The 26,978-nt window shown below is 44.5% G+C and overlaps 2 protein-coding genes across 5 annotated transcripts in view; one reads left to right on the top strand and one right to left on the bottom strand.

The window, feature by feature from the left end:
• The window catches only part of LOC129775912 (uncharacterized), a 580,006-nt gene that overhangs the window by 481,686 nt on the left and 71,342 nt on the right, over positions 1-26,978 (top strand). Inside the window, exons 16-36 of one of the 3 annotated variants that reach the window (XM_055781160.1) lie at positions 1,033-1,839; positions 2,756-5,173; positions 6,270-6,413; positions 12,223-12,375; positions 12,919-16,917; positions 17,301-17,519; positions 17,737-17,919; positions 17,996-18,487; positions 18,566-21,907; positions 22,004-22,324; positions 22,395-22,712; positions 22,871-23,194; positions 23,297-23,617; positions 23,682-23,993; positions 24,063-24,386; positions 24,450-24,773; positions 24,835-25,149; positions 25,225-25,545; positions 25,759-26,088; positions 26,174-26,485; positions 26,593-26,916. In XM_055781160.1, the coding sequence (XP_055637135.1) occupies positions 1,033-1,839; positions 2,756-5,173; positions 6,270-6,413; positions 12,223-12,375; positions 12,919-16,917; positions 17,301-17,519; positions 17,737-17,919; positions 17,996-18,487; positions 18,566-21,907; positions 22,004-22,324; positions 22,395-22,712; positions 22,871-23,194; positions 23,297-23,617; positions 23,682-23,993; positions 24,063-24,386; positions 24,450-24,773; positions 24,835-25,149; positions 25,225-25,545; positions 25,759-26,088; positions 26,174-26,485; positions 26,593-26,916 (15,603 nt within the window). The remainder of the gene's footprint in view (positions 1-1,032; positions 1,840-2,755; positions 5,174-6,269; positions 6,414-12,222; positions 12,376-12,918; positions 16,918-17,300; positions 17,520-17,736; positions 17,920-17,995; positions 18,488-18,565; positions 21,908-22,003; positions 22,325-22,394; positions 22,713-22,870; positions 23,195-23,296; positions 23,618-23,681; positions 23,994-24,062; positions 24,387-24,449; positions 24,774-24,834; positions 25,150-25,224; positions 25,546-25,758; positions 26,089-26,173; positions 26,486-26,592; positions 26,917-26,978) is intronic. The other 2 variants (XM_055781159.1, XM_055781161.1) reach the window with 2 other exon arrangements.
• Positions 1-26,978, bottom strand: part of LOC129775911 (beta-alanine-activating enzyme) — a 286,887-nt gene that overhangs the window by 157,493 nt on the left and 102,416 nt on the right. The gene's annotated exons all lie outside the window — the stretch shown is intronic.

The following is a 26,978-nucleotide window of genomic DNA, read 5'->3' on the forward strand; positions in this document are numbered from 1 at the left end:
TTTCAAAAATCACATCGTAATAATTAACTGAAGATCCGGCAGATTGGGAACTGTGGACGGGACACTTCTCACATAGTTCAATGCTTGCACGTGTTAGGCTCGGGCAGTGTGCACACAAACACACACACACAAACGCAAAAATTGTTTTGTTGTTTTGATTGGGTTTTACTCTGTATTTTTAGTTTTTTTCCTTATTCCTGTTTGTTGTTACTTAAAAACTGTTTACAAATTGGCTAAGAATAAGATTTTTTGTACATACAAATTTCTTCTTTTCCGACTTTCCTCTCCTTTTCAATCTTATTATTTCTTTTTTAACAAGTGTATTCGATGATTTCTTCCTTCAACAAATAGTCGACCAATGGATGACATAGTCGATTTAGTCAAACCTTATCTCTCTAAAGTCTGATAAAAAAAACAATAATTTCCAGTTTAAATTCTTTCTTTGTGTCTTTCCCGGGCAGAGCGCATGTGTTGAATGTACTTTAATTGTGAGAACGTTTCAACAGAAATGATGTTTAACAATTTCCAATCTCGCCTCCACAGTTCCCTTTTTTTACTCGATTTTTCAGAATAGCTTTAGTGTTGACATTTCCTTCCAATTTTTGCTTTTGAAATAATTTCTTCCATTTTATCTTTGTTTGGATAGCAGTCGATGAGTTTTGGGGTAAATGGACCAATTCACGATTATTTTTCCGATTAGCATTTGCACCATTCTTCTGTACATTTTTTGCCTAGTATTATTTGTAACGCAATATATATGCTATATGACGCACCCGTTCCAATTTTTTCTTCCAAATTGCTTGTGGAAACAGTACACGCGTGTATACCCGTAAACATTATGATAGGCAACGGCGTACCATTTTTCGTTGGAGATTGGTACATTTGCCCCTCGGCAACATGGCATATCCACAACAAGCTAGATTCAACACCATAAGAAATTAAAACACATACATTCACCTACACTTTCACATTCATTCACACAATGTTACTATTCTTAAAATCCTATTATTATCATCACAAATACAAATCTAGACGAGTCCTGTGCAAACAATATGCAATGTCCAAATGAAAAAGCTTGTATTGGAGGAAAATGTTCAGATCCTTGCTCACTACGGGGAGCTTGCGGTGATAACGCACTTTGCCAGACCGTTCTCCATAGACCACGGTGCGCTTGTCCTAGCTGTTACGTCGGTAAACCCAGCGTCGAATGTAAACCCGATCCAAAATGTCAGGAAATTAGCACAACGAAACCCAGCGATCCCAAGATCGTATCGATAGCATGCGAGCGGGACAATGACTGTGATGTGTCCCTGCGGTGCGATACCAGTGGACAATGTAGTGATCCCTGCACCATACCGACCACATTCGTGTGTGACCCGAACAAGAAATGTATCTCCCGCAGACATCGCCCAGTTTGCGTCTGCAAGCATGGTTTCATAGTGAACGACTACGGAGAGTTGATTTGTGCTCCAGAGAAACGCGAATGTCACGGTGACGATGGGTGCGCCTCAAATTTGGCTTGCATCGACGGGAAATGTCTAAACCCTTGCATGCCCACGACAACACGAGGTCCGGCTTGCCCCGAGGACAAGGCGTGTATCGTAATGGACCATAAGGCTGCCTGTATATGCATGAAGGATTGTAGCCCCTCGCTCTCGATTTGTCTCAGAGATAGCGGATGTCCGGCAAACCTTGCTTGTCGCAATTATCAATGTATCAATCCTTGCGAAGTCACTCAATGTGCCGAAGACACACCATGCTTTGTAGAAGATCATAAGCCAATCTGTAAATTCTGCCCGCCCGGATTCGTGAAAGATGCCCACCAAGGATGTCTGAAAGGTAACATAAAAACAGAGAATCTAGCGGCGATTAGCGCACTGATAGAAGAGTTCTACTTCAAATATTCTTTTCAACATAAATTAGGACCAGACTCCCCAAATTCAGCCTTTCAAAACTTACTCTACTTTCTGAACTTTCCGCTCTACCTCTCTGTATGTGTTACGAATACTCTCTTCTCCAGCATTTCTTCTCAAATGAAAGATATTCTAAGGAAAATGTAACAGATCATCTCTACAGCGTCACTGTTAGCCGACTCTATGTACATTAGTTTCTATGTTTCCACCCCTTATCGCGGAACAAACCGTCTACAGTTTCACTGTCCAAACGCACAACGATTGGAAGCTAAAAAAAAATCTGATAACTATGACCAACAGCAAATGAAAATACGCCAATTGAAACCAAGAAATGCCTTATTGATGCCTCAACATTCACACATGCTCATGCTCACAAAGCACTATTAAACAAGCAAAAAAACAATGCCAAACACTTACTTGATAAGCTCTCCGGACGCTATCAAAAACGCCCGCTCGGAATGCTGTTGACGTGATGCCAGCCTAGATGGCGTCGCCTAACGTTCTCAACATTCTCTGCTGCTATCCTAAAACACTGTCACTCATCTACACTCACACTTACTTCACTACACTTTCCAGTACTACCTTTACTCTGTACTCTAAACCGAAAACTATGATTACTGTATTCCCACGACTGTCACTACAGCCTATAATTTACCTACTTTGAAACTTAAGTGTAAATAATAGAAAGCCCAGTAACATACATTAAAGATATACGTACTCCTCTCCCTCCCAGCCATATGTATATAAGAGTGAATCGAGCTATCCTCGTTAATAATTGTTATTAAATTTGTATTTTTTTTATGTTTATAACCTACAACACCGATTATAACTTACCTCCACAGCTACAGAAATTATTGATGATGAACAAGAGGATGAAGTACAGAAGGGTCAACAACATGCGGCGGCGCCCGCCTGTTCGAAACACTCTGATTGCGCCGAACAGTTGCAGTGTTTAGTAGGCCGTTGTCTTGATCCTTGTAGGTCTGGTTGTGGTCAGTCCGCTTTATGCACCGTAAAGGCACACCTTCCCGTCTGTACCTGTCCCGCCGGACATACCGGCAATCCCAATCGGAAGTGTCTTCCGATGGCACCACCCGACACGAGCATCCAAACCCCAGTCGGCACAGACGACACGACGACACAAAACATTGGGACCATGACTACAACCGAACAAACCGGATATTACGATGGTGTTGACGTAGATCGATCCGACACCTACCGAACCATTGATCCAGCAGTCAATACCGAAGTGACCATACCAGCGAGTGAGGAAGCAGATGAAAACAATACAGAAATGGATGTAACGTCCGCCAAAATTACTACCGAATTCGGGGAAAGTGGTGCTCATACAACGCAACTACCCCCGACGGAAACGGCTACGAAGCTGTCAACCGCAGAAAGTTTACTCACATCTTTCGTAGATCTCACAACTACAACGCCACAGCATACACCCACAAGTGAGCTGACAACCACCGGAAGTACCGTCGAAAGCGAGACTACAACTATCGTAACCCCAAAGGTCGCTGAACCTTCCAAAAAAGCTGTCACAGATAGTTACGTCAAGATGATGCGAACGGATAACAAGTTCGACACCACCACTGCTCGATTACCCGTGACAAGGGAACAAATCGAACCGGAAACTAGTGAAGGTGTGGACGAAGAACGGTCCGCAACCTCGCGATCATCCCAGTTCACGGGAGAGGAAGATCATACAAAATTGACGAGTACTACTGCTATGACGCCACAAGTTCTGGGTGAAGAAACAACTGCCCTGGATGGACCGGAAACTAGTGAAGGTGTGGACGAAGAACGGTCCGCAACCTCGCGATCATCCCAGTTCACGGAAGAGGAAGATCATACAAAATTGACGAGTACTACTGCTATGACGCCACAAGTTCTGGGTGAAGAAACAACTGCCCTGGATGGAGATATTCCAACATCAAGCATGGGTGTTCTGAATTTTACATACATATCTGTGAAACTAGAAACTAGCACTACTATGTCGCCACAAATTCTGGGTGAAGAAACAACTGCCCTGGATGGAGATGTTCCAACGTCAAGCATGAGCGTGAAGATTGAGCAGACGACAACAAGTCAACAGCAAGAGCTGCCGAATTCTACATACATCTCTGTGGATTCAGAAACTACCGAAAGCATAACGGCCTCTACTCAAAAGGTCACTACTCTGATCGATACAACTCCATTTACGACACTCGATTCAAACAAAACTAAAGATGGAACGGAGATAGAATGGTCCATCACTACAGAGTCTCCTGCTTCCAAACCTACGCCACGTAGTGAAACGACTACAGTTGAAAGAGAGTCCACCGCCTCAGCAACCGAACTGCCACAGACGCTCCCAACAACAGGTTCTACCACGACCGCGGAAGAGCTAGTAACAGTCCCTACAGCAACCGCTCAGATTACCACCGGTAAACCCCCCTCTCATATTGACACACTTGTTAAGCAAGACCGCAAGACTACAGAACTCGAAACCGATGTGCCGCCCACATTACTGAAAGGACAGTCAACACTGCCCGATGTGCTGCTTAATCGCAGCAGTACCACCCACCGTTACGACGAATACATGGGCGTTCGGGAAGCGACAGTTAAGCCGATCAAGAATCGGAAAGAAACAGAAGCACCTGTGGATAGTACCGCGAATCCTCTCGGTGGCACCGAGGAGGTAAGCGAAGATGATAGAAGTATTCCACTATCAACGAACGCATACGAAAGCGACGCTGACGATTATGATGACGGTGAAGGCCGTACGATCAACACGGGGAAAACAGACGAGGCTTCTACCACGATAGGCACAACCTATGCTGTAGACAAAGGATTAGCGGTAACTATTGAGCTATCCAAAGTGGCAGAAATGTCGGAAAATGAAACGACAACCATAGCTGATTATTCAACTACTCGAGCGAAGATTGAAGATTCCATGACGGAAGTCACCCCGGTTAGTGACTCCGATTACACGTCTGAAGCGATCCCTAGTTTGCAATCGAAAACCCTCGAAGAGCAAACGTCCACAATTGGTCCGGTGATGATCCCCATCACCAGCGTGTATGGAAACAAATGTACCTCAGACGACGAATGTGCACCAAGCGAAAGCTGTGTCGACGGTGTCTGTGCCGATCCGTGCCTAACCGCCAATCCTTGTCCCAATCTCATCCCTTGTGTTACCCTGAATCACCTGCCCAAGTGCCCTTGCAATAAAGCTGATCCGGTTAATTCAGCAAATTGTGTAGAAACATCAGGTAATATATTCACAGCATCTCTCCTAGACGATTGCCTGTTGGACCGAACGAACGCTATCAAATCTGAACACGTCGCTGCTATGAGTGACCTTTCTGCTAGCCTTCTTCCAAGCCAATTCATAGACCGGTGCGATGCTCAATTCAAACAGTACCTGAAACCATTGCATCGGTATCCATTGTCAACGACAGGAATACGTCATCCAAATCTCATGGGATTCATCTAGTGAGGATATATTCTGTTTTCGTAGTGTGCCACTAGTGGATGTCTTTCCGAAGCCTTTTTTATCTCTCTGCCTTTGATCATTCTACTTTTCAAAACTCACAGCGGCGCATTCAATTGCGAAAACACAAACGCGTTGTTCGATGTCCAACCAAGTCAATCATAGAGAAAACCTGAATGACACCTGCAACTCTCTGTTAGATCTGAATCATTTCTTTCGCAATGTGGCACCCCTAGTGCAATATATAGTGCACCACAGAAGCGCCCCATTGTACTGCAGACCAAACAACTGCAGCCGCATGAATGTCAAAACCGCAGACATGTTCCTCTGGAAGTTCATTATGTACTCTGCCAGCTGCATCCATTCTATCTTGTGTACAAATCAAGTAAAGCCACTAGCTACATCAATATCTGTGGTGTTGTCTATCTGTTTTTTTCCCCAGTAGTTGTCCTTCAGTATAGTGGATCTGTGTATAGTTTTGTGTCAACCGGTTTTCGTTCCGTAGAAAAACACAATGCATGGCGTATGAAAAGGATCTCTTGTGGAATTCTGTACATAGTGTTTGTATAATTTCGGTGATTGGGATCGGCTTGTTGAATTAGATACTACTCACTGTACACTAACACACGTTTTGCTTGCTTCTTGTATATGTTTTAATAAAGCATGTCTCTACAACGCTTTTGCTTTCATACCGCTTGCGTAGAATTTGTAGCCATGGTCATTCGAAACCTCGTAGACAGTAGATTCCATCCAGTTTTCCAGTAGTTTCACTTTAATACAAAAAAAATGAATCCAGCAGAAAAAAAAACAAGAGTGATGTAATGCAGGGGGATCTCTGCCTGAACCGCACTAACACGATCTTGTATATTTTGCAGAAATTGGATGTAGACACAATGACGAGTGTCCCGCCGAACGATCTTGCATCAATGGTGCATGCATAAATCCATGCCAAGCCGGTAGTCCGTGTGAGGCTGGACAAGAGTGCGAGGTACAGAACCACGAGCCGGTCTGCATCAAACGTGAGTATAGTGTTTGTAAATTTCTGTCGAAGTCTTAAACTTTACAATAATTGAAAAATGAACATTACGATATTGCAACGCAGAATAGTCGCTTCACGACAAATAATGATGTGCTACTTTTTTTCGAGCACATTTTCTCGTCCGCCAAGATGCCTTCTTGCCTATTCCTGTAAGCCTGTTCAACCTGTGCAACCCGCAACCTGCAACAACCTGCAAGACTTTGTGCTATCCACTTTGCCTCTTGAACTCATCATAAAATAATTCATAGCAGCGGCTCCGCTGTTTTGCTCCGTAAAAGATCGACTCTATTGCTGCCAGGATCATTTTCGTCGATTTCTTTCAATTAATTTTCAATTTTCAGCGCACTGATTGCTGCATGCGTCTTACTTAACAGTAGCATTTTTGAGCTCATCTCTTTCCGCCATCGCAACTTCAATTATCTTGGAAGGCACACATCGTTTTCGAATGAGTGGCCCCAGCATGCTACTATGAGGGACAGCTGATGTGATGGAGTAGACATGGGAATGCGAGTTTCATATTGACGAACGTTTTCCGATCGGTCAGCTACATAACCCACCTCCCTCCCCACCCCCTTTTGGGCTGTATGCCGAGCTTGAAACGTTTCTAAAAAAAATCGCTCGCGGCACACACCTGGTCCATCGGAATTTTGTCCAAGATCTTGGAAATAAGCTTCTTAAATTGGTCCATTTGCTCATTTTATGTTCGCTCTGGTTGGCCAGCATTTACAACCATACATAAATGTCCAGGGGATTAAGGTCCGGGGAGCTGGGAGGGCACAAAGTCTTATCGGGAAAATCAGTCAAATTTTCCAGGCACCACGCTTCTTTATCTTCTTCTTCTCTTCTTCTGTAGGAGCTTTATACCACTTAGTTTGATCTATTGTAGTGCACTCTAGTTTGCTATTGATGCAGTGTCAGTTCGTTCCATCACTCAGGGAATAAGTGATAGTCGCACCCGGACTTTGCATATCCTCCCACGAAGGTATGACTTCTTTTATGAAGTTCCTTACCTTTTTTGGTTCAGCAGACCAAATCTCGTTAGGCATAAGAATGCCCTTTCCAAGAACCGCAGTCTTCGCTGAATGGCACAGTAAATGTTCCGAAGTTTCAGCTTTGAAATTGCAGAAAGGACAGTTATTATCTGTCAGTTTTCCGATTTTTTTAAAGTGATACCTGCTCGGACAGTGTCCGGTCAATAGACCGGTTAATGTACTCAAATCTGCCTTATTCAAGCTGAGTAGTCTGCGTGGTATTCTGTTACGAGGTGTAATGAATCATTTGGATTGTCTTGCTAAGAGATCCACTTTTTCATTACCTTCTATACCGCAGTGACCAGGCACCCAGTATAGATTAACTTCGTTAGTAGCAGCTAGTTGTGTTAAGGATAGAATACATTCCCAAAATAGCTTTGGTTGACATGTGTATGCTTTTACTGCATTAAGAGCTGCTTGGCTATCTGAGAAGATACAGATATTGTCATAACTGTATTTTCTAGCCAAACAAATATTTGTACATGTTAGAACAGTTTGTATTTCTGCTTGAAAAACTGTTGGCCACTGCCCCATTGGAATTGACATATCGATTCCTGGTCCAGTATTCCCAGCTCTCGTAGATTTACCAATTTTAGATCCATCGATATAAAACACGAGTGATCCTGGACGAGTTTTGGGACCACCTTCTTCCCATTCGTTGCGATTGAAATTCAATCGCTTTGAAGGGAACACTGAAGCTAGTCTTTGTTCTCATCAAGGCTTCATTCATGCTTACTACAGTTTTCAGTTGAAAATATTTCAGGATTTGTAAGTGCCCTGTGAGATCTCCTTCTATAAAATGCTTTATACGTTTCAGTGAATCATTCTTGGTTTTAGTCCCAACTTTTTCCTGAATATACTACTACAAGTCCAGAGCGCAGTCTGGGCTTTAAATATTGCATACTCCAGTTGGTCGTTGCAATTTAGTTTTTAGGTCATGACACCTAAATATTAGGTTCGTTTTGAAAGCTCCGATTGTACACCTCCCAATCTAAGAGGTAGAATCTTATACTTTCTTTTTCTGCTAAATGGAATTATGACTGTTTTTGAAGGATTAACACTAAGTCCTTCCAAGTTGCACCATTTGAGTGTGTCGTTAAGGGATGTTTGCATTCTATTGGCAATAGTATACTCACATTTACCCCTCACTAAGATGATTATGTCATCAGCAAAACTAATGACTTCGTATCCTAAATTAACTAGGTTATTAAGAAGATCATCGACGAACAAGGGACCACAACAAAGCAGACAGAACACCTCCTTAAGGGCAACCTCTAGTTGGTTTTGTTGTTAGAGTAGATCCTCCTAATTTAGCTCCACGCTTGGACGATATTCACGTTTTTTTCACGTTTTTCGTTGATTTCACGGTTTTCTCGATAATCACCAAAGGGAGCTTTCCACGCCTGGAAACGGTCCCCAAACCATCACCGACGCGTCGCTCTGGAACCGCGGGATGTTTATGTGGGACGGGGGGATGCTGGCCAACGTCGGTGCCCACACGATAATTTTGGACTGTGTGCGGCTGTTGCAAGACAAAGAGTTTCTCAACAGAAAATGCGAACTCCTGTACTGCGTACCGCGGAAGTATCAGTTTGACTCTGTCCAGCCTCTTCTTTGTGTAGCCTTCGTTACTCCGTAAACCTTGCGTTTCATGTACGGCATCCCAGGTCTTTCGTCATCATGGTGTGGGCAGTCCAGATCGAAACATCCAGTTCAGCTGCGGTCTTCCGGATCGAGCGGTTCATTTTTCGTCGAACCTACTCCCTCCTCACCGAATGCGGCCGCCTGGATCTCGCACGGTCCTTGGCCGAGACCGTCTTCCGGTACCGACGAATGGTGGTATCGATGAAATTCCGCTTCACCCCGTTTTTCAACCACCGGAATATGTTGCCGGGTCACTCACCCCTCGCAAACAACTTTACTACGACGTCGCGATACTCCTTCATCGTGCGCGGTAAACAAACTACAAATGTCAGCAAGTCGACACCGTACGCGTCGGTTAGCCTATATATGAGGCTAAAGCTGACACCAATATCGATACACAAAATGCACATGGTGCGCACCTACACAATGATGAAAAGTTGTATTCGAACTTATAAAACTCCCCGTATGTCAAAGAACGGAAGATTCAGATAAGAACAGGGCAGTTACAGACGCTGTTGAGCGAGAATGCTGATGAACTGGTACTATGTAGGGTTTAAAAATGAATGATTTGATAGTGCTCTTCTTTCCAGCCATAGTTGTTCGCAATTGGAATTCTCAAAATATATGCCCTTTTCATCTGCGCGATGAAAAACGACCTTTTGGTAGTACCGATACCCATCAATTGATGTTGATTCCGTATTCGTGTCCATGTGGGTTATCTGGGTTATTGGTTGCGTTGTCGAGTTCATTAGTCTTGTTTCCATTTTCGCTGTCCTGTGTTATGCCTAATGGATCCGTTGCTGTCGTTTCCTGTGGATTTCCGGTGTTTTGTGTAGTTTAAAGAGGGAGTAGGTGGTATTCTGCGTAGGCAGTGGAATCGTCTTCAAGGGCATCGAACTTGGATTTTCGTACTGCGGACAATGGCCGTTCTAGTATCTTCACGAGTCCGAGAAGGATCAAGTCTATCTTGAATTATTTCACGGCAGTGATAATCGGTGGAAGCTTCAGTTCAACCGTTTCACGGAGGAAGCGGTTGGCTTCGATGACGAAGTAGCCCTCCTTGTTCGTACCTGCTGTTCTGTTGGCGGAACCGATTCCTCGATCACAAATTTCTGAGGTTTTTGAGGAACCGGAACGATATCCTGCCGCTTTTGCACAACCTGCGTCCGCGGAGATATACAAAAAGAAACCGTATGAAGTTTAGATGGAGCGATGGTTTGTGGGGCGAATTTATCTAACTGAGTCTGGATACCTAGTACAGACAGTTCTAGTTCGTATGTTAAGTGAGAGTTCACTATAGCGTTACAAACGTTACCTTCTTGCATTCCGGTTAGCGTTTGGGTGTCGACCATGCCTTGTCAAAGGTTCATACAGCTGTGGCAGTCTCTCTTGACTCTGTGGCCATGACAGTTGAGTGACAGTCTCCGACCGACTCCGAGGATCCTAAATACATTTCGTCTTGAGGTACTTCTGCACCAATGTAGATAGAGGTGTTACTAATTCTATGGTTAGAGTTCCACATGTGGGTAAGCTCACTCTTGAAAGGTGATGGCTGGAAACCGTTCCCCATCATTACTCAGAAAGAACGGAAGCTCAGAAAGAACTTTACTAAGTGGTAAAGTTTCATTGGCCTAGGTCTTATTTCTATGTTTGTGGATCAATTCGTCCAACAATACTTGAAATTTAAAAAAAATACAAATTATTCATAAATGCTCTTTACTCGGTCACTATGCCAATCCCCTTGTGATTGTTCTCTTTTGCGTGTTTGACATTTTTTGATGACACAATAAAATTGCATAAACGGCAAATATTCATACCAAATACTGGTTTGATGCGCCATCAGTCTACTCTGATTCGCATTCCGTAAAAGCATCCCTGGTACATTCCAGAGAAATTTGATTTAAAAATTTCACCAATACACCAGGTTTATCGCTGCGTCCCTCCATATTTTTCCCCCCAAATTTTCATAGATCTTGCGTTAACTGGACCTGGAATTGTTGGTTGGGTATCTCTCCATCTCATTCAAACTGGATTTGAACAAACATTGTACTCATTGGGCAATCGAACGGAACAAGTTGAGTAGGACTTCTCATTTGAGTGTAGGTTTTAAGCGATATAGCAACGTGAGCCTAAGCATTGTCATGCTGTAGAATCAATTTTTCGTGTCTCTACTCATATTCTAACCATTTTTACCGTCACTTTTCCACAAGATTTGTTCGGTTTAACAGCCCATAATAAATAACACCGATCTGGTTTCACATCCTTCGCATCCTTCATCCATTATGCTATGCTTCTCCAAATCTGGCTCTGGATAATCCATTTTTTCGCAGCTTGCCGATGTAGTAGAAATTTGATACCTAGGAACGTCCCACTCTCGACGTTTCTGAGCAAGATGCAATCTGGTCCGGTTTTGAGCAATATATGGTACAAAGCCGACCTGAAAACAAAATCTCAAAACAAATTTATCCTGAACTGAGACGGCTGAAGCAGCTTCACTGATACCTGTCCTGTTTTACAGATACGAGTATCATTTCTTGGTAGTAATTTAATGAGTTTTCCCGGCTTTGCTTCGAACGGATCCTGCACGGAAGCTTCTGTCAAATTCGTTGTAATTTTTGAGAACATTGATAGCCTCCCTAACAACGCTCTTCGTATGTTGGTCATCGGTTCGTTGGGTCATCGGTTCACATTCTTCCTACGCGTCGTCATGGCCTCCTGTTTGTGTGTCATACAGTTCTACGGCAACTTCTATCTCTAAGCACTCTCAGCATTGCTCATTGCGTCGACGCTCAGGAACCTTTGGGTAAAGACCTTGGACTGCAAGACATCCCCCATAAGATTTGGAGAGCGGGTTAACTTTGATTTCGCGCTCCAAAAATACTAACGGACTCAGATACAGAACTTCAACCGCTACTTGGAAAGAACGGTTGTTGGCCCTAAACAAAATATGTTCCAACCAGTTTCTCACAAAACTTATAAAGAGATCTATGCTTCCAAGAGAAGAAGTTCATGGTTCCTAAATGATGTCTCATCCTTCATCGACAAGACCTTTTTCTCAATTTTTTTTTATTACAATTCAATATCTGAATAATTTTGGAACCCTCTCTCCCACAGTTTGTCAATGCCAAAAAACGAGCGACTGTGCCGCTGGTCTAACGTGCAACGGATGCAACTGTATCGGACAGGACATTCCCGGCCGAACCGATGGATGCGATCATTGCCCTCCAGGAATTCCATGCAATCCACTAACCGGCGCATGTGTGAAAGGTAAGTCCTACCGACACACATCGTCATCGTATGCTTGGTTTGACGCCATTAAACATATCCATTACCATTACATTATTAACTTTAATTTTCTAAAATACGCATTTGTCCTGCTAAGGATGGCCTCTGCTTCTATTTTTATTTACCTTATACCCTTAAAACATTTCTCATTTTGCATACAGCTAGATTCATTGCCAAAAATTCGCTCTAATGTTTACCTTAACTGCTTCTGTTTCTATCGAGTTCTCGCTTGTTGCTGAAAGACGGTGTAAAACGTATGTAAGTTCACCGTTACATGAACCGTAACATCGCCGTTACATCGGACCACTTTCACAATTTCACATTTGAGAAATACTTGTTTCAACCACGCGCAAAAACACCACCTGCATACACAATTCACAAAGACGCTCACCTCAATTCACAAATCACACACTGTTCTACTGCACCGATCACCCAACACCCAAATTCGCACTGTCACACATTAACTGCGATTTAATTAATGAATTTTGTTTTTATTTTTCTAACCAACAAACACACCTAACCTAGATTTAGATAATACTACCACGACAGCGAAACCAGATGTACATAGCACACACACAGATACTATACAACACACAAGCCAGCAAACAGCAATTAACTACGTAACTAAACCGCCCATAACAACTAGTCAGTATGAAATGTCTTCGACCCTGAGAACTACAGAGTCCTCCTCACGGTTGTCTACCATCCCAATGTCTGTCGATTTTACCCAAACTACCCATCCGATGTCGTATGATTCATCAAGTACACCAAAGGATAATGTTCCAACAGTTAGCATCACATCTGAAGCTCCGATTACTGATACGAATCTTACTACCTCTAGCACTCATTATGTAGATGAACTGAATACAGCCCTAGAACAAGATTCCGAAATCGGAACAACTGTTCCGTCACCATCAATTTCACAGGAAACAATCAGTACAAGTCCTGATCAGGTTGACATAACAGGAACAGATGTTCGTGGAAATGTGTTCGCTTCGACGGTCAGCAGTGTGACATCCGAGGATGTTATGGCTCGCGATAAAGAGCATCTTCCAACACCTAAGGACACAACTGTCTTTGAACACTCCACTAGCACCGGTGAAGATTTGCCAGCGCAACAAATGACCGTGGTCGCTGGAACAATGATTGAACACACTGATCGATCGACGGAACTCTTAGCTGATACCACGTGGTCCACCCCGAAAGCAAAGGTAGATACAATCGACAGAACAGTAACCGAAGAAGCCAAATATACAGGTTTAACACCACCGACTACATCCCGAACAACTGCAGACGGGAGCTTTGTAGATTCGAAAGCAACAACTAGCTCCAGTGCCGTTCATATAGAACAAAAAACTTCCAGTACAACAGAATTGCATGGGAGCGTCGGAAGCTCCAGCCCGAAACAGCAGTCATCTGAGGATGCTATGACTCGAAACGAAGAACATCTTTCAACACCTGTGGAGACTACTGATTTTGAACACCTCACTAGCACCGGTGGAGAAATGCCAACAATAATCGAAAACACTGATCGATCCACGGAATCCATAGCGGATACAACGTGGTCCACTCTGAAAGAAACGATTACAGCAAACGACCGGACAGTAACCGAAGAAGGTCTTACCTCACCGACTACATACCAAATAATTGAAGGCGGAACAACTAGCTCCGGTGCCGTCCTTACAGAACAAACAACTACCGGTACAAAAGAATCGCATGGAAGCGGCGGAAGTTCCAGCCCGAAACAGCCCGATGGGGATACTACAGAAATAGCAGGAACAGATACACCAACTTCAAAGGAAGTGGCTCATGATAGAGCAAATACTACCAAAACTACGAGTTTAGATCTTGAATATAAGACATCCGGAAAACCAACGAACACTGATAGCACATTCACACCAACAGAGGAGTCCACATCAGTTTTATCCTCGAAGATAGAAGAAACAACAACTGATGCCATGGTATCCAGTGAACAAACAACGCTCGATAGCGATTACATATTTAAAATCACTGATGGTACCCAAGCTCCGGAAGAGGTCTTAGGGGATATCCCTCAAAAAACCAATAAGGTCGACGAACTGGTAGGTACAGATGAGCTACTTGCCACGTCACCAGCTCCAAAAATTACTCCGACACTGGGGAATGAAGCGAGTGAATCATCAGAAGCGCCCACACGATATACGACTGACAAGAATGCGATCTTATCGAACGTTGGTCGAGATATTCTTACTACAACTACCGCTTCATTACCACCAAATACAAGCGATACAGATGTCATTACTACAGTAACAAATGCGGTAGTGTTAGCAGAATCGGGTACGCGTACCACTTCGTCTACTCCCAGAATTGAAACAGCAGAACCCAGTGAAGCAACAACCCGCGAAAGTGTTTTCACTTCGTTCTCTTCACACACATACGCGGCGGAAGCGGATGGCGAATCATCCGAAGAAACTACCGATGACTCGGCTTATATATATGATGAGTACTCAAGCCAGGAAACAACTACGATACGTAGGGGTGGACCGGGTGTAACTACAGTTGCATCAGACACCACAACGGAAAATCATCTAGTGAAAGAACAAATAACAACCACTACCTCAAAGCAACTAGATGCCAATGAGTTAGGCAAAACGCCAGAAATGCTATCATCATCCACCGCTTCTTCGTCAACAACTTCTGCTGCTCCTAGTTCCGTCAAACCAATATTTTCAGAAATTTTCACTACAACAATGAGTTCACACGAAACTAGCTCTTCGGAAACTTCAACATCCCCAATATCAAAGTTGGAGACAACTCATGATCAAAGTTCTGTGAATCCTACAGAGGATTCATTCACAGTAACTGCTGCTGACCAAGAAAAGGGTTCATTAGCAGCGGTTAGCTCAGCACCTGCCTCAAAATCCGACACTGGATCGTTGACAACAGAAACAACAAATGCGATGAACGTTGACCACTCTTTGCCCGTAGAAGATATAATTGCTACAACAGATTCCACAAGAGCTACCAGTCAGAAAAAAGATGCATCCACTGAAACTAACATAATTCATAAGGGGTCAACATCAACCAGTACAACAAAGCAGCCTGATTTGCGATCAGATTTCATTACAGCTCAAACTACAGCTTCCAGTGAATATTCCGACAGCACATCACAGTCTTCAGTTGTAACTACAACCGAATCAACGGTTAATCTAGTTTCCTCTGTAGTCGATACCGAACCGGGTAGAAGCGATTCATCGGATACTAATTTGGGAGAGCATGAAGGAGTTTCTACTTCTATGCCCAAAACATACACTCAAAGTACGGATGCAATGACCCTTTCCTCAAGTGATGGAAGTCAATTTACAGTCGGAACAATTCAGTCGATTGGCAACGGCCTTTCTAGTGCTGAAACATCAACGCATGGCACAAAAACAACCGTTACAACAATTACAATGGAAGTACGCCTAAAAGAGACAAGCGTTACCCCTGAACAGGTATTCACGACTACTCCAATCAGTAGTTCTTCAGAAATCAGTAACTCTACTAAACAGCCAAGCATCCAAGTAACCTCTAACGCTTCCAGTGATGTACATTTCTCGGAAGAAAGCAGCACTGTTGGAACAAGCGTAACTATGATCTCAGTCGGAGACTCAAATTCTCTAGAATACACAACTAAAGGTAACAAAGATCGACAAACTGAGAAAACCAGTGTATATACATTAGGTACGAAGGATGATCAAGAAATAACAACGACGAAGCAAGATTCTCAAGCAGAAATCCTAGATTCAACGTCAACTACCCCCGTTATGGAAGATGAAAACGCTCAGATGACTACATCTCAGGTGCAAACAGAAACCTCTACAAGAGACGACAAAATAGCTACTGCTGGTGTTTCAACGACTGAAATTATAGAATTACATGATAACCATACAACAACAAGTCTACTATCCCAGACAAAAACGTATACTGAGCCCTTCATATCCACTACGGAATTTAATACTAGGTCAACACTACCTGGTACTAGTTCTACCCAACATACAGATTCTATAGGGCCAAGTACTGTTGAAACTGCCCAAATATCTACCGATGAAGTGCTTGACGATCACCGCAAACCGCAAACTTCTGGTCAGACTCAGGCAACCCCGTATAAAGCAATTTATGAGACCACTCCAAAAATGATCACAACAAGCGAATCAAACGAAGATAAAAACATTACAACCGATAGGGAAGTTGATTACAATGTAACATTTGTCCCAACGGATAAGACCGTAACATCTGAGAGCGTTACTGAGCTCTCGACCTTCGATGAATCGAAAAATACAGTAGAATACACAATCATTGAGGCAAGCTCGACAACTCAGTCAACGCCAGCGGTAGATTCGGGTCCCAGTTTCTCGTCGGGTGGAGAAAAAGACACAAATCAAACCAAACATAACAAAACATGCCAAACTTCTTCCGATTGCAAAATGTACGAGATATGTAAGCAATCACTATGTTTACCAGTTTGTCACGACAACCTACCTCCCAATACATCCTGCGTAAAAGGTATAGTTAGCTACCTGCTGTTCCAAGTTCTCCTCCACCAAATGATCTTTTATACTCTGCACTACACACCTACACTGTCAGTACACTGTTGTTTTTCCACGTTCCACGAAGTCTCCACAAAAAGTGCTCTCCCCCTTTCTCGGACCTTCTCTGTACAGATAGTCACTAGCTTGCCTCCTAATATTTCTCACTGTTGCTATTTTCACTGCTGTAAACTTTAAATCCTACTCAACATTTAAAAAAAATCCAATGGCTATTCACTCCGGTGTGATTGCTGGAGTAAGCCGCCATCTTGAACAATATTTGCTCGATTGATAACTACACCCGGGACATTAATCTTATTCACTGTAATCCCCACATTCACGCTATTAACCTACGAACAGAACCACCCGGTACCCCGAAAATACCCGAACCCTGCAAATCGGATGCAGACTGCATCGAAACGGAGGTTTGCTATATGGAGTTGTGCGAAAATCCTTGTCTCATCGACAGTGTTTGCGCACCAACCGCAACCTGCCACACGAAAATGCACCGACCAATCTGCACGTGTCCTCCGGGACACGAGGGCAACCCAATGATCAAGTGCACCCCGCTGGAACCAAGTAAGAAACTAACGCTTTCCACTACAACAACAACTTAACTGCACATTCTGCAACTCATAACCCGATCTTATGAAGCACATTTCACACATAAATGTTCAAAATTTGTAGGTTAAGTTGTACAGATTCGAAAATATTACCATTAGTTTGTATATTGTGTACGTACCATGTATTTACAACACCACTTGTATTTTTGTTCTTGCGCCACAAACAAACCCAGTTCAATGTACGTCGAGTGACGAGTGTCCTCTGATGGAAGCCTGTGTCGGAAACGTATGCCGTAGACCATGCGATGTGAAAAACCCTTGTGCTCCCAAAGCTGTGTGTATTAATAGGAACCACGGTTCCGAATGCAGTTGTATTGAAGGTTATCACGGGAATGGCTTTGTATCATGCGAACCAGGTAAAGAAACTCCCAAACATTTATCCCTAGCAAAATCGCAAAGTTCCTACAATTTTTGTTCCGATCTACCTTATAGTAACAACGCCAGGCTCGGTGTGTCAATATAACGAAGATTGTCCCCCAGATAAGTTATGTGATCGTTTGAATCGAAGATGTATCAACCCTTGTCAGGAGGATTCATGCGGGGAGAACGCTGAATGTTTCGGCCGAAATCATGGAGTTGAATGTCGTTGCCGGGCCGGATTTATCGGAAATGCATACATCGAATGTGTGCTACTTCAAGGTTGTCGGTCGGACAGCGAATGTAGCACATACGAAGCTTGTGTCAATGGTAAATGTGCATCTCCTTGTAATTGCGGCGCGAACGCCCTCTGCGACGTACGCGACCATAAACCACAGTGCAAGTGTCCTCCCGGATACAAAGGTGACGGACGCCTCGGATGTAGTCCACCAAGTAATCCGTGTGAACCGAACCCATGTGGGTTGAACGCCATGTGTGAGATAGACGCTGGCAATCCGATTTGTTTCTGTCCGAAGGGAATGACTGGAAACCCGTTCAAAACATGCAGTAAGTATCGCCGTATAAGCGTTGTACATTGATCCCTCTCTCTCTCTCACTAATTTAATGTAATCGGTGTCTCAACAGTTCCGGAAGGAGATGAATGTACGCCGAATCCTTGTGGACCAAACAGCGGATGCCGTAAGATCGACGGTAAGCCTGCCTGCTTTTGTTTGCCGGAGTTCGAAGGGAATCCCCCGGAGGAAGCATGCAAACTACCACAAAACCCTTGCGACCCCTCGCCATGTGGACCAAATACTCTCTGTACCGTTCTCAACAACGGCTTCGCCAAATGCACCTGCTTCAGCGGGTATATCGAAAGCCCGAACACAATCCGTGGATGTATCGAACCAAAGAATCCCTGCGAGCCAAACCCGTGTGGAGCAGGAGCGATTTGTGATTCTTCTCGCAATCCTGTATGTTACTGTTCGGAAGGATTGATTGGAAATCCCTTCCGAAGTTGTCAAGAACCGGTAGTAACTCCCGAGTTATGCAAACCGGGACCTTGTGGAAGAAATGCCGACTGTTATGTCGTACAAGGCAGAGAACAATGCTATTGCAGCCCTGGATTTATCGGTGACGCATATGTCGGTTGTACCCAGCAACCACATTCGGTATGTGAACCGAATCCGTGTGGCCCAGGAGCGACATGTATGGTACTACCAGATGGTTCACCAATGTGTAGCTGTCCATCAGGAATCAGTGGAGATCCTACCAGTTCCGAAGGATGTCATGGATTCGAGTGCCGAGTTGATGACGACTGCTCAGCGGACACAGCATGTATAGGATTCCGATGCGTCGATCCGTGTCCGGGATCGTGTGGGTCAGGTGCATACTGTAAGGTTGAAAAACATCACCCAGTATGCTTCTGTAATGCAGGACTCACCGGTAATCCAGCATCTCGATGCTATTCCACCGAAGGACGCGTCCCGGGTAACCAATGTAATCCAGGCACGTGTGGTGTAAACACGCAATGTACGATTCGCAGTGGTAGACCCATTTGCAAGTGTCTACCGAATTACAGGGGTGATCCTAGAAAGGGTTGCAAAGCAGAATGTGAACTGAATTCAGATTGTCCATCGGACAAGGCTTGTGTTAACCGAAAATGCGTCAAACCATGCAATGGAGATATCTGCGGTGTCAATGCCGAATGCCATGTTGAATATCACACCCCTATGTGTAAGTGCCCGAATGGGTTCACCGGTGATGCATTTGTACACTGTGTGACGATTCCGGAGGAAAAAAATTCGACCAGACAACCATGTCTCTCGTCACCATGTGGCGTTCAGGGCGTGTGTGCAGTCTACGGTGATGACGTCGCTTTATGTGACCCATGTACAGCGCCAAATGCGGCACTCAACCCCAGTTGCAGGCCACAGTGCGTGGTGAACACGGACTGTCCCTTCAACTTGGCATGTCTTCAGGGAAAATGCCAGGATCCTTGCCCCGGTTCTTGTGGATACAATGCACTGTGCACCGTAGAACAACACCGACCGGTATGTTCGTGCCCTTCGGGATTGTATGGCAACCCCTATGAAAGATGTGTTCAGCAAGATACCCCACTCGAAACCTGTGACACAATACGTTGTGGAGCAAACACGGACTGCAAAAGAATGGGAGGGGTGTTGTCCTGTGTTTGTAAGAAGAACTATTATGGTGATCCCTTGGTCGGTTGTAGACCGGAATGTGTTATCAACACGGATTGTGCAGTCAACAGAGCATGTATAAACAATCGTTGTCAAGATCCATGCGTTGGAGTTTGTGGTGTAAATGCTCTTTGTAAAGTGGTTAATCATCTACCTGTGTGTCACTGTCCGCCCACGCATACTGGTGACGCACTTATATCGTGTACTGAAAGAACCTTCATACCTCCGGACACTACACCATGCGATCCAAACCCATGTGGTCCCAGTAGCAAATGTCTAACAACACCAGACAACTATGCTGTCTGTTCATGCCTCCCGGGTTTCCGGGGTAGGCCTCCTGCTTGCCAAGCCGAGTGTATGATCAATGCGGAATGTCCCCAGAATAAGGCTTGTATTAATTTGAAATGTGTTGACCCATGTCCCGGAACATGCGGAGTTGGAGCAAGATGTGAAATCTTGAACCACAACCCAATCTGTAGTTGCGGCCCCCATCAACATGGCGATCCATTCGTGAAATGCGAATCTACACCAGATATGGAAAATGAACCACCAACGAAGAATCCTTGCGACCCGTCCCCGTGCGGAATGAATTCGATTTGTCAGGTAAAACGCAATCGACCCGTGTGTTCTTGTCAGCCGAATTATATAGGCAGTCCACCATATTGTCGACCGGAGTGTGTGCTCAGCTCCGAATGTCCCCAGGATAAAGCCTGTATCAACGAGAAGTGTCAGAATCCCTGTGAGAACGCTTGTGGTGCGAACGCGGACTGTCACGTTGTGGCCCATTCAGCGTTCTGCAACTGTCGAACAGGATTCGAAGGTGATGCATTCATTGGATGCACTGAAATCTCGAGAGAAATAACGCCTAAAGATGCCTGTAATCCTAGCCCTTGTGCAGAAAATGCGTTATGTAGCGAAGTTAATGGAGCAGCTAAATGTACTTGCATCGCACCGTACTTCGGTGATCCCTACAGCACTGGATGTCGACCAGAATGCGTACTCCATTCCGACTGCCCTAGTCATCTGGCGTGTGTGAATCAACACTGCCGAGATCCATGCCCGGGAGTATGTGGATCGAATGCCGAATGTACAGTTGCAAACCATATTCCAGTTTGTGAGTGTAGTCGTGGATTCATTGGCGACCCATTCCGGGGATGTCGAAAGGATATACCGGTGCCAGTAACTCCCACAGATCCATGCTCACAGTGTCCGTCGAACAGTGTATGTCGTATAGTTCAGGGACGACCAACGTGCTCGTGTCCGGAAGGATACCGCGGTGCACCGCCAGCTTGTAGACCGGAATGTTCCAGCCACGAGGAATGCCGCCACGATCAGGGTTGCATAGATCTCAAGTGTAAAGACCCCTGTCCAGGATTGTGTGGCATTAACGCACAGTGTCAAGTGATCAACCACAAACCTTTCTGCAGTTGTCTCAAAGATTATTACGGAAATCCGTTCGAACAATGTATGCCTAAACCCGTCGAACCTGTACATCCCTGCCAACCGAGTCCATGCGGGCCGTATTCCGAGTGTCGTGAACATAATGATCGCGCTGTTTGTACGTGTGTCGCAGGAATGCTCGGTGCGCCACCCAATTGTCGTCCCGAATGTGAAACACATCAGGACTGCCCGTCGAACCGAGCATGCTTTGGCCGGAAGTGTAAAGATCCCTGTGTTGGATCATGCGGTTTCAATGCACAATGTGCCACTCGTGATCACCGTCCGGAATGCTACTGCATGGAAGGATTCGAAGGGGACCCGTACACCGGCTGCAACCCAATCGGTAAGTCCCTTGAATCATTCACAGTGAAACATTCCGAAAATCCGAAACTGATTGTGCTACGAAATTTCAATTACTATGATAATATCATATTTCTAGTTGTTTATCGGGAAGAAATAGTAGAACCTTGCAACCCTTCGCCATGTGGATCAAATGCTATCTGTAAAGAACGTAATGGTGCTGGTTCCTGTACGTGCATGCGAGACTATTTTGGGGATCCGTACATTAGCTGTAGACCAGAATGCGTTCAAAATTCAGACTGTCCTCTCGACAAGTCATGCTCCAACACGAAATGTGTTGATCCATGCCTTGGCACATGCGGTCTGAATGCTGAATGCCGTGTACATAATCACTCTCCTATATGTAATTGTGTAACTGGATTCGTTGGCAATCCTTCACAAGCCTGTCATGCTCTAGAACGTAAGATCTATCCTAGCTTCTGTTTGATGTGTTTGTTTCTAACCCAACCTATGTATTCCTCATATATTAGAACCTAAGGAAGAGCCTATTGTTGACCCTTGTCTCCCATCGCCCTGTGGTCCCTATAGCATTTGTCGAGTAGTGAATAATCATGCGGTCTGCTCATGTCAGGACAAATGTATCGGAGCACCTCCGAACTGTCGACCAGAATGTATTATCAACTCCGAATGCTCTAGGGATAAATCATGCGTTAATCAACGCTGCGTGGATCCATGCCCCGGAACATGTGGTCTCAATGCCAGATGCCGAACCGTGAATCATAACCCAATATGCAGTTGTAACACAGGATTTACTGGTGATCCGTTTGTGCAATGCTCTCCTGAACAGAGTAAGATTGTGGCTATCGCTTCTATTGCTTTATATGCTATCGCTTCGAAGATCACTTCTGAAAGGGTGCTCTTCGCTACCTCGCTTGCTAACGCTATTTTCCGCACGTAGTGTAAATGTATATATATATATACCAACGCTTGTCTTTATGTATTCTAGTACAACCTATAATATTAGACGAGAACTTGAACCCTTGTCAGCCATCTCCATGTGGGCCTAATTCTATTTGTCGTGTGCAAAACAGTCGCGCAGTCTGTTCGTGTGTGCCAAATTACATTGGCAGACCTCCCAGTTGTCGACCAGAGTGTGTCGTCAATTCTGAGTGTCCAATGAATTTAGCATGTGTGAATGAGAAATGCGTCGATCCTTGCCAAGGGTCATGTGGGTTCAATGCCGAATGTAGGGTTGTATCGCACAGCCCTATGTGCACATGTTATCCTGAACACACAGGTGATCCCTTCGCCGGTTGCAATAGAGTTCAAAGTAAGCTACAATCCCATGATCCACCAATATCCATCTTTCACACCCTCCATCCATTCTATATATTCTTGTTTCTTTAATCTATCTTTCTATCAACATTTCTAGTACTTCAAGAACCACCGCCTATGCCGTGTACACCGAGCCCGTGTGGCGTCAATGCCATCTGTAGAGAGCAAAATGGCGCTGGTTCGTGCACTTGTCTACCCGAATATTTCGGTGATCCATACGTTGGTTGTCGACCGGAATGTGTCATGAATAGTGACTGTCCAAGAACGCGATCTTGCATGAACAATAAATGTGTTGACCCTTGCCCTGGCACATGTGGCACAAATTCAGAGTGTCATGTCATAAATCATGCACCAACATGTACTTGTATCAATGGTTTTGTTGGCAATCCATTCATCTCTTGTTCACCACAACCGGAAAGTAAGAACATTTAAATTTTAACGTCAAAATACTTTGTCTACAACTCCCTTTCCACTTTGCTCAGTTCGAGAAGAACCAGTTAATCCTTGCCAACCGTCGCCTTGTGGTCCGAACAGTAACTGCCGCGTGGTGAACAACCACGCTGTCTGCTCGTGCAGTTCCAGCTTCATCGGTGCTCCTCCAAATTGTCGCCCAGAGTGTGTGGTTAGTTCGGAATGTCCGTTAGATAAATCTTGCATTGATCAAAAGTGTAAAGATCCTTGTCCGGGTACCTGTGGACTTAATGCACGCTGTCAAGTGGTCAACCACAATCCCATTTGCAGCTGTCAGAGTGGTTTCACGGGTGACCCATTTATAAGATGCATTCCGGAAGAAAGTAAGCCATCTGCATGCAGTTATTAGTAATCTCAATACAAATCATAAGTTTCTCTTTCCATTGAATCAGAGCGTCCTGTTGTTGATAATGATCCCAGTGATCCTTGTGAACCTTCCCCGTGTGGACCAAATTCTCAGTGCAGGGCGGTTGGACAAACCGCAGCATGTTCCTGCTTGCCGAATTACATCGGCCGAGCTCCGAACTGTCGCCCCGAATGTACTCTAAACTCTGAATGTTCGGCGATGCAAGCTTGCATCAACGAAAAATGCAAAGATCCATGTCCCGGATCTTGTGGAATGCTTGCTACATGTGTCGTGCAAAATCATCAACCAAACTGTAAATGTTATGACGGTTATACTGGAGATCCATATTCAGTCTGCACGATAATACCAAGTAAACAATATGCCCCAAACATGTCGCAAAACAAAAATCTGACGTTTTACTGCATTATTTCAGTTAAATATGAGCCGGAAAATATCGACCCTTGCAACCCTTCACCGTGTGGGGTTAACGCGGAATGTAACGTGCGTAACAATGCTGGCTCTTGTACTTGTCTACCCGAATATTTTGGCGACCCTTATATTGAGTGCAGACCAGAATGTGTTCTCAACACCGATTGCCCCAAAACCCAAGCATGTCTGAACAATAAATGCAAAGATCCCTGCCCTGGTATTTGTGGACTGAACGCAGAATGTTACGTTTCAAACCACTCTCCAATGTGTTCGTGCATAACCGGCTTCGTTGGTAATCCTTCGGTTGCATGTAATGAGATCCCAAAACGTATGTCGTCCCTTTTCATATGCTCTGTTCAGCGATGTTTGATGTCTATCTTCCGTTACAGTAGCAGACCCAGTCCCCGTAAACCCATGTCGCCCTTCCCCTTGCGGTCCTTACAGCGAATGTCGTGAGATCAATTCGCATGCGGTCTGTTCTTGCCAACAAAATTATATCGGTAGTCCACCTGCCTGCCGTCCGGAGTGTGTCGTAAGCTCTGAGTGTGCGCAGGATAAAGCTTGTATGAACCAAAAATGCGTTGACCCGTGTCCCGGAACGTGTGGACAGAATGCAAGATGCAATACAATCAACCATAATCCCATCTGTAGTTGCTCTCCCGGCTTTACCGGTGATCCTTTCATACGCTGTCTTCTAGAAGAAAGTAAGCTACACCACGTTCTTTCCCCTCCCTTTTCCTCTACTATTCTATACCAATTTCTATCTCTACTCCTTGTAGAACGTCCGGAACCCAAAGAACAGGAAAATCCGTGCATACCAAACCCCTGCGGACCCAACTCGCAATGTCGCGCTGTTGGTTCTGTTCCTGCATGCTCTTGTCTGCCAAACTATATCGGGCGTGCTCCAAACTGTCGTCCGGAGTGCACAATTAATTCAGAATGCGCCGGAAATCTTGCATGCATAAATGAGAAATGTCAGGATCCATGCCCGGGCTCGTGTGGACTGAACGCTATTTGCAATGTAATTAAACACTCTCCCGTATGCTCCTGCTCGAATGGTTATACCGGGGATCCCTTCTCTGGGTGTATGGATATTCCTAGTAAGATAATTTTCTATACTTCCACATCGAAGAGGTGAAGTGAAGAGATGGTTGACAAAAAGTAGATATGACACAACTTCACTTCACCCCTTTTCTAGCATAAGGTTTAAGTGCATGAAATTATGTAGCTTCTTTGTACAATGGATTCTGTCGAGCTTGAATTTCTGAATATCTATGTGCGTGTGTGCTATCTATCCTTTCACTCTTTTATAGCTCTACCGGTTCGAGACGAAAAACAAGATCCGTGTAATCCGTCACCATGTGGACCTAATGCAGTTTGCAAGGAACGAATGGGTGCAGGTTCTTGTACGTGTTTACCGGAATATTTCGGCGATCCGTACAGTGGCTGTCGTCCAGAATGTGTCACAAATAGCGACTGCCCCCGTAACAAAGCATGTGTTAGTAACAAATGTAAAGATCCTTGCCCGGGTGTATGTGGTATCAACGCTGAATGTTACGTAGCCAACCACTCACCTAACTGTAATTGCATTTCTGGCTTCACTGGTGATCCACTGTCCGCTTGTCATGAACCAACTCCGTCGAGTAAGCTATACTTTTATATGTCTTTCCTTTATATCTTATATGTATATAAACCAATCACTTTAACTATGTAAATACACCTTTGTAGAAATGAACGAACCCATCAATCCGTGTTCGCCAAGTCCTTGTGGACCCAATAGTATATGTCGTGAAACCAACGGACACGCTGTGTGTTCATGTCAGGCTGGCCTCATCGGAACTCCACCCAATTGTCGGCCAGAATGTGTTGTTAGTTCCGAATGTGCTCGTGACAAAGCTTGCATTAATCAAAAATGTCAAGATCCTTGCCCGGGCACGTGCGGACTTAATGCACGTTGCCAGATCGTGAACCACAGCCCTATCTGTAGCTGTTCTCCAGGCTTTTCTGGAGATCCTTTCACTAGATGCATACCAGAAGAAAGTAAGCATGTCTTAACAAAAACTCTACCTAACCCTAATGGCAACTGCATGTCACTTTATTTTCCACCTCTCCTTTCTCTATCCCTGTTGTATATTATCTCTCTTTAGCCCGGCCTGTGGTATCTAAGCCTATTGATCCATGTGTACCATCTCCCTGTGGGCCAAACTCTCAGTGTCGTGCTGTTGGTAATACACCTGCTTGCTCGTGTCTACCGAACTACATAGGTAGAGCACCCAACTGCCGACCGGAGTGTATGATAAACGCGGAATGCTCAGCTAATTTAGCTTGTGTAAATGAAAGATGTAAAGACCCATGCGCCGGTTCATGCGGCCTGAATGCTATTTGCACCGTCATAAAGCACAATCCGGTTTGCTCCTGTCAAGTTGGATTCACTGGTGATCCGTTTTCAGTGTGCACCGAGTTTACTCCTCGTAAGGCTATTGATTTTTTTTGTTCACTTTTGTTTGTTTGATTGTTTCTTCCAATGACATGT

This window comes from Toxorhynchites rutilus, chromosome 3, assembly GCF_029784135.1.
Source record: "Toxorhynchites rutilus septentrionalis strain SRP chromosome 3, ASM2978413v1, whole genome shotgun sequence".
NCBI lineage: Eukaryota > Metazoa > Arthropoda > Insecta > Diptera > Culicidae > Toxorhynchites > Toxorhynchites rutilus.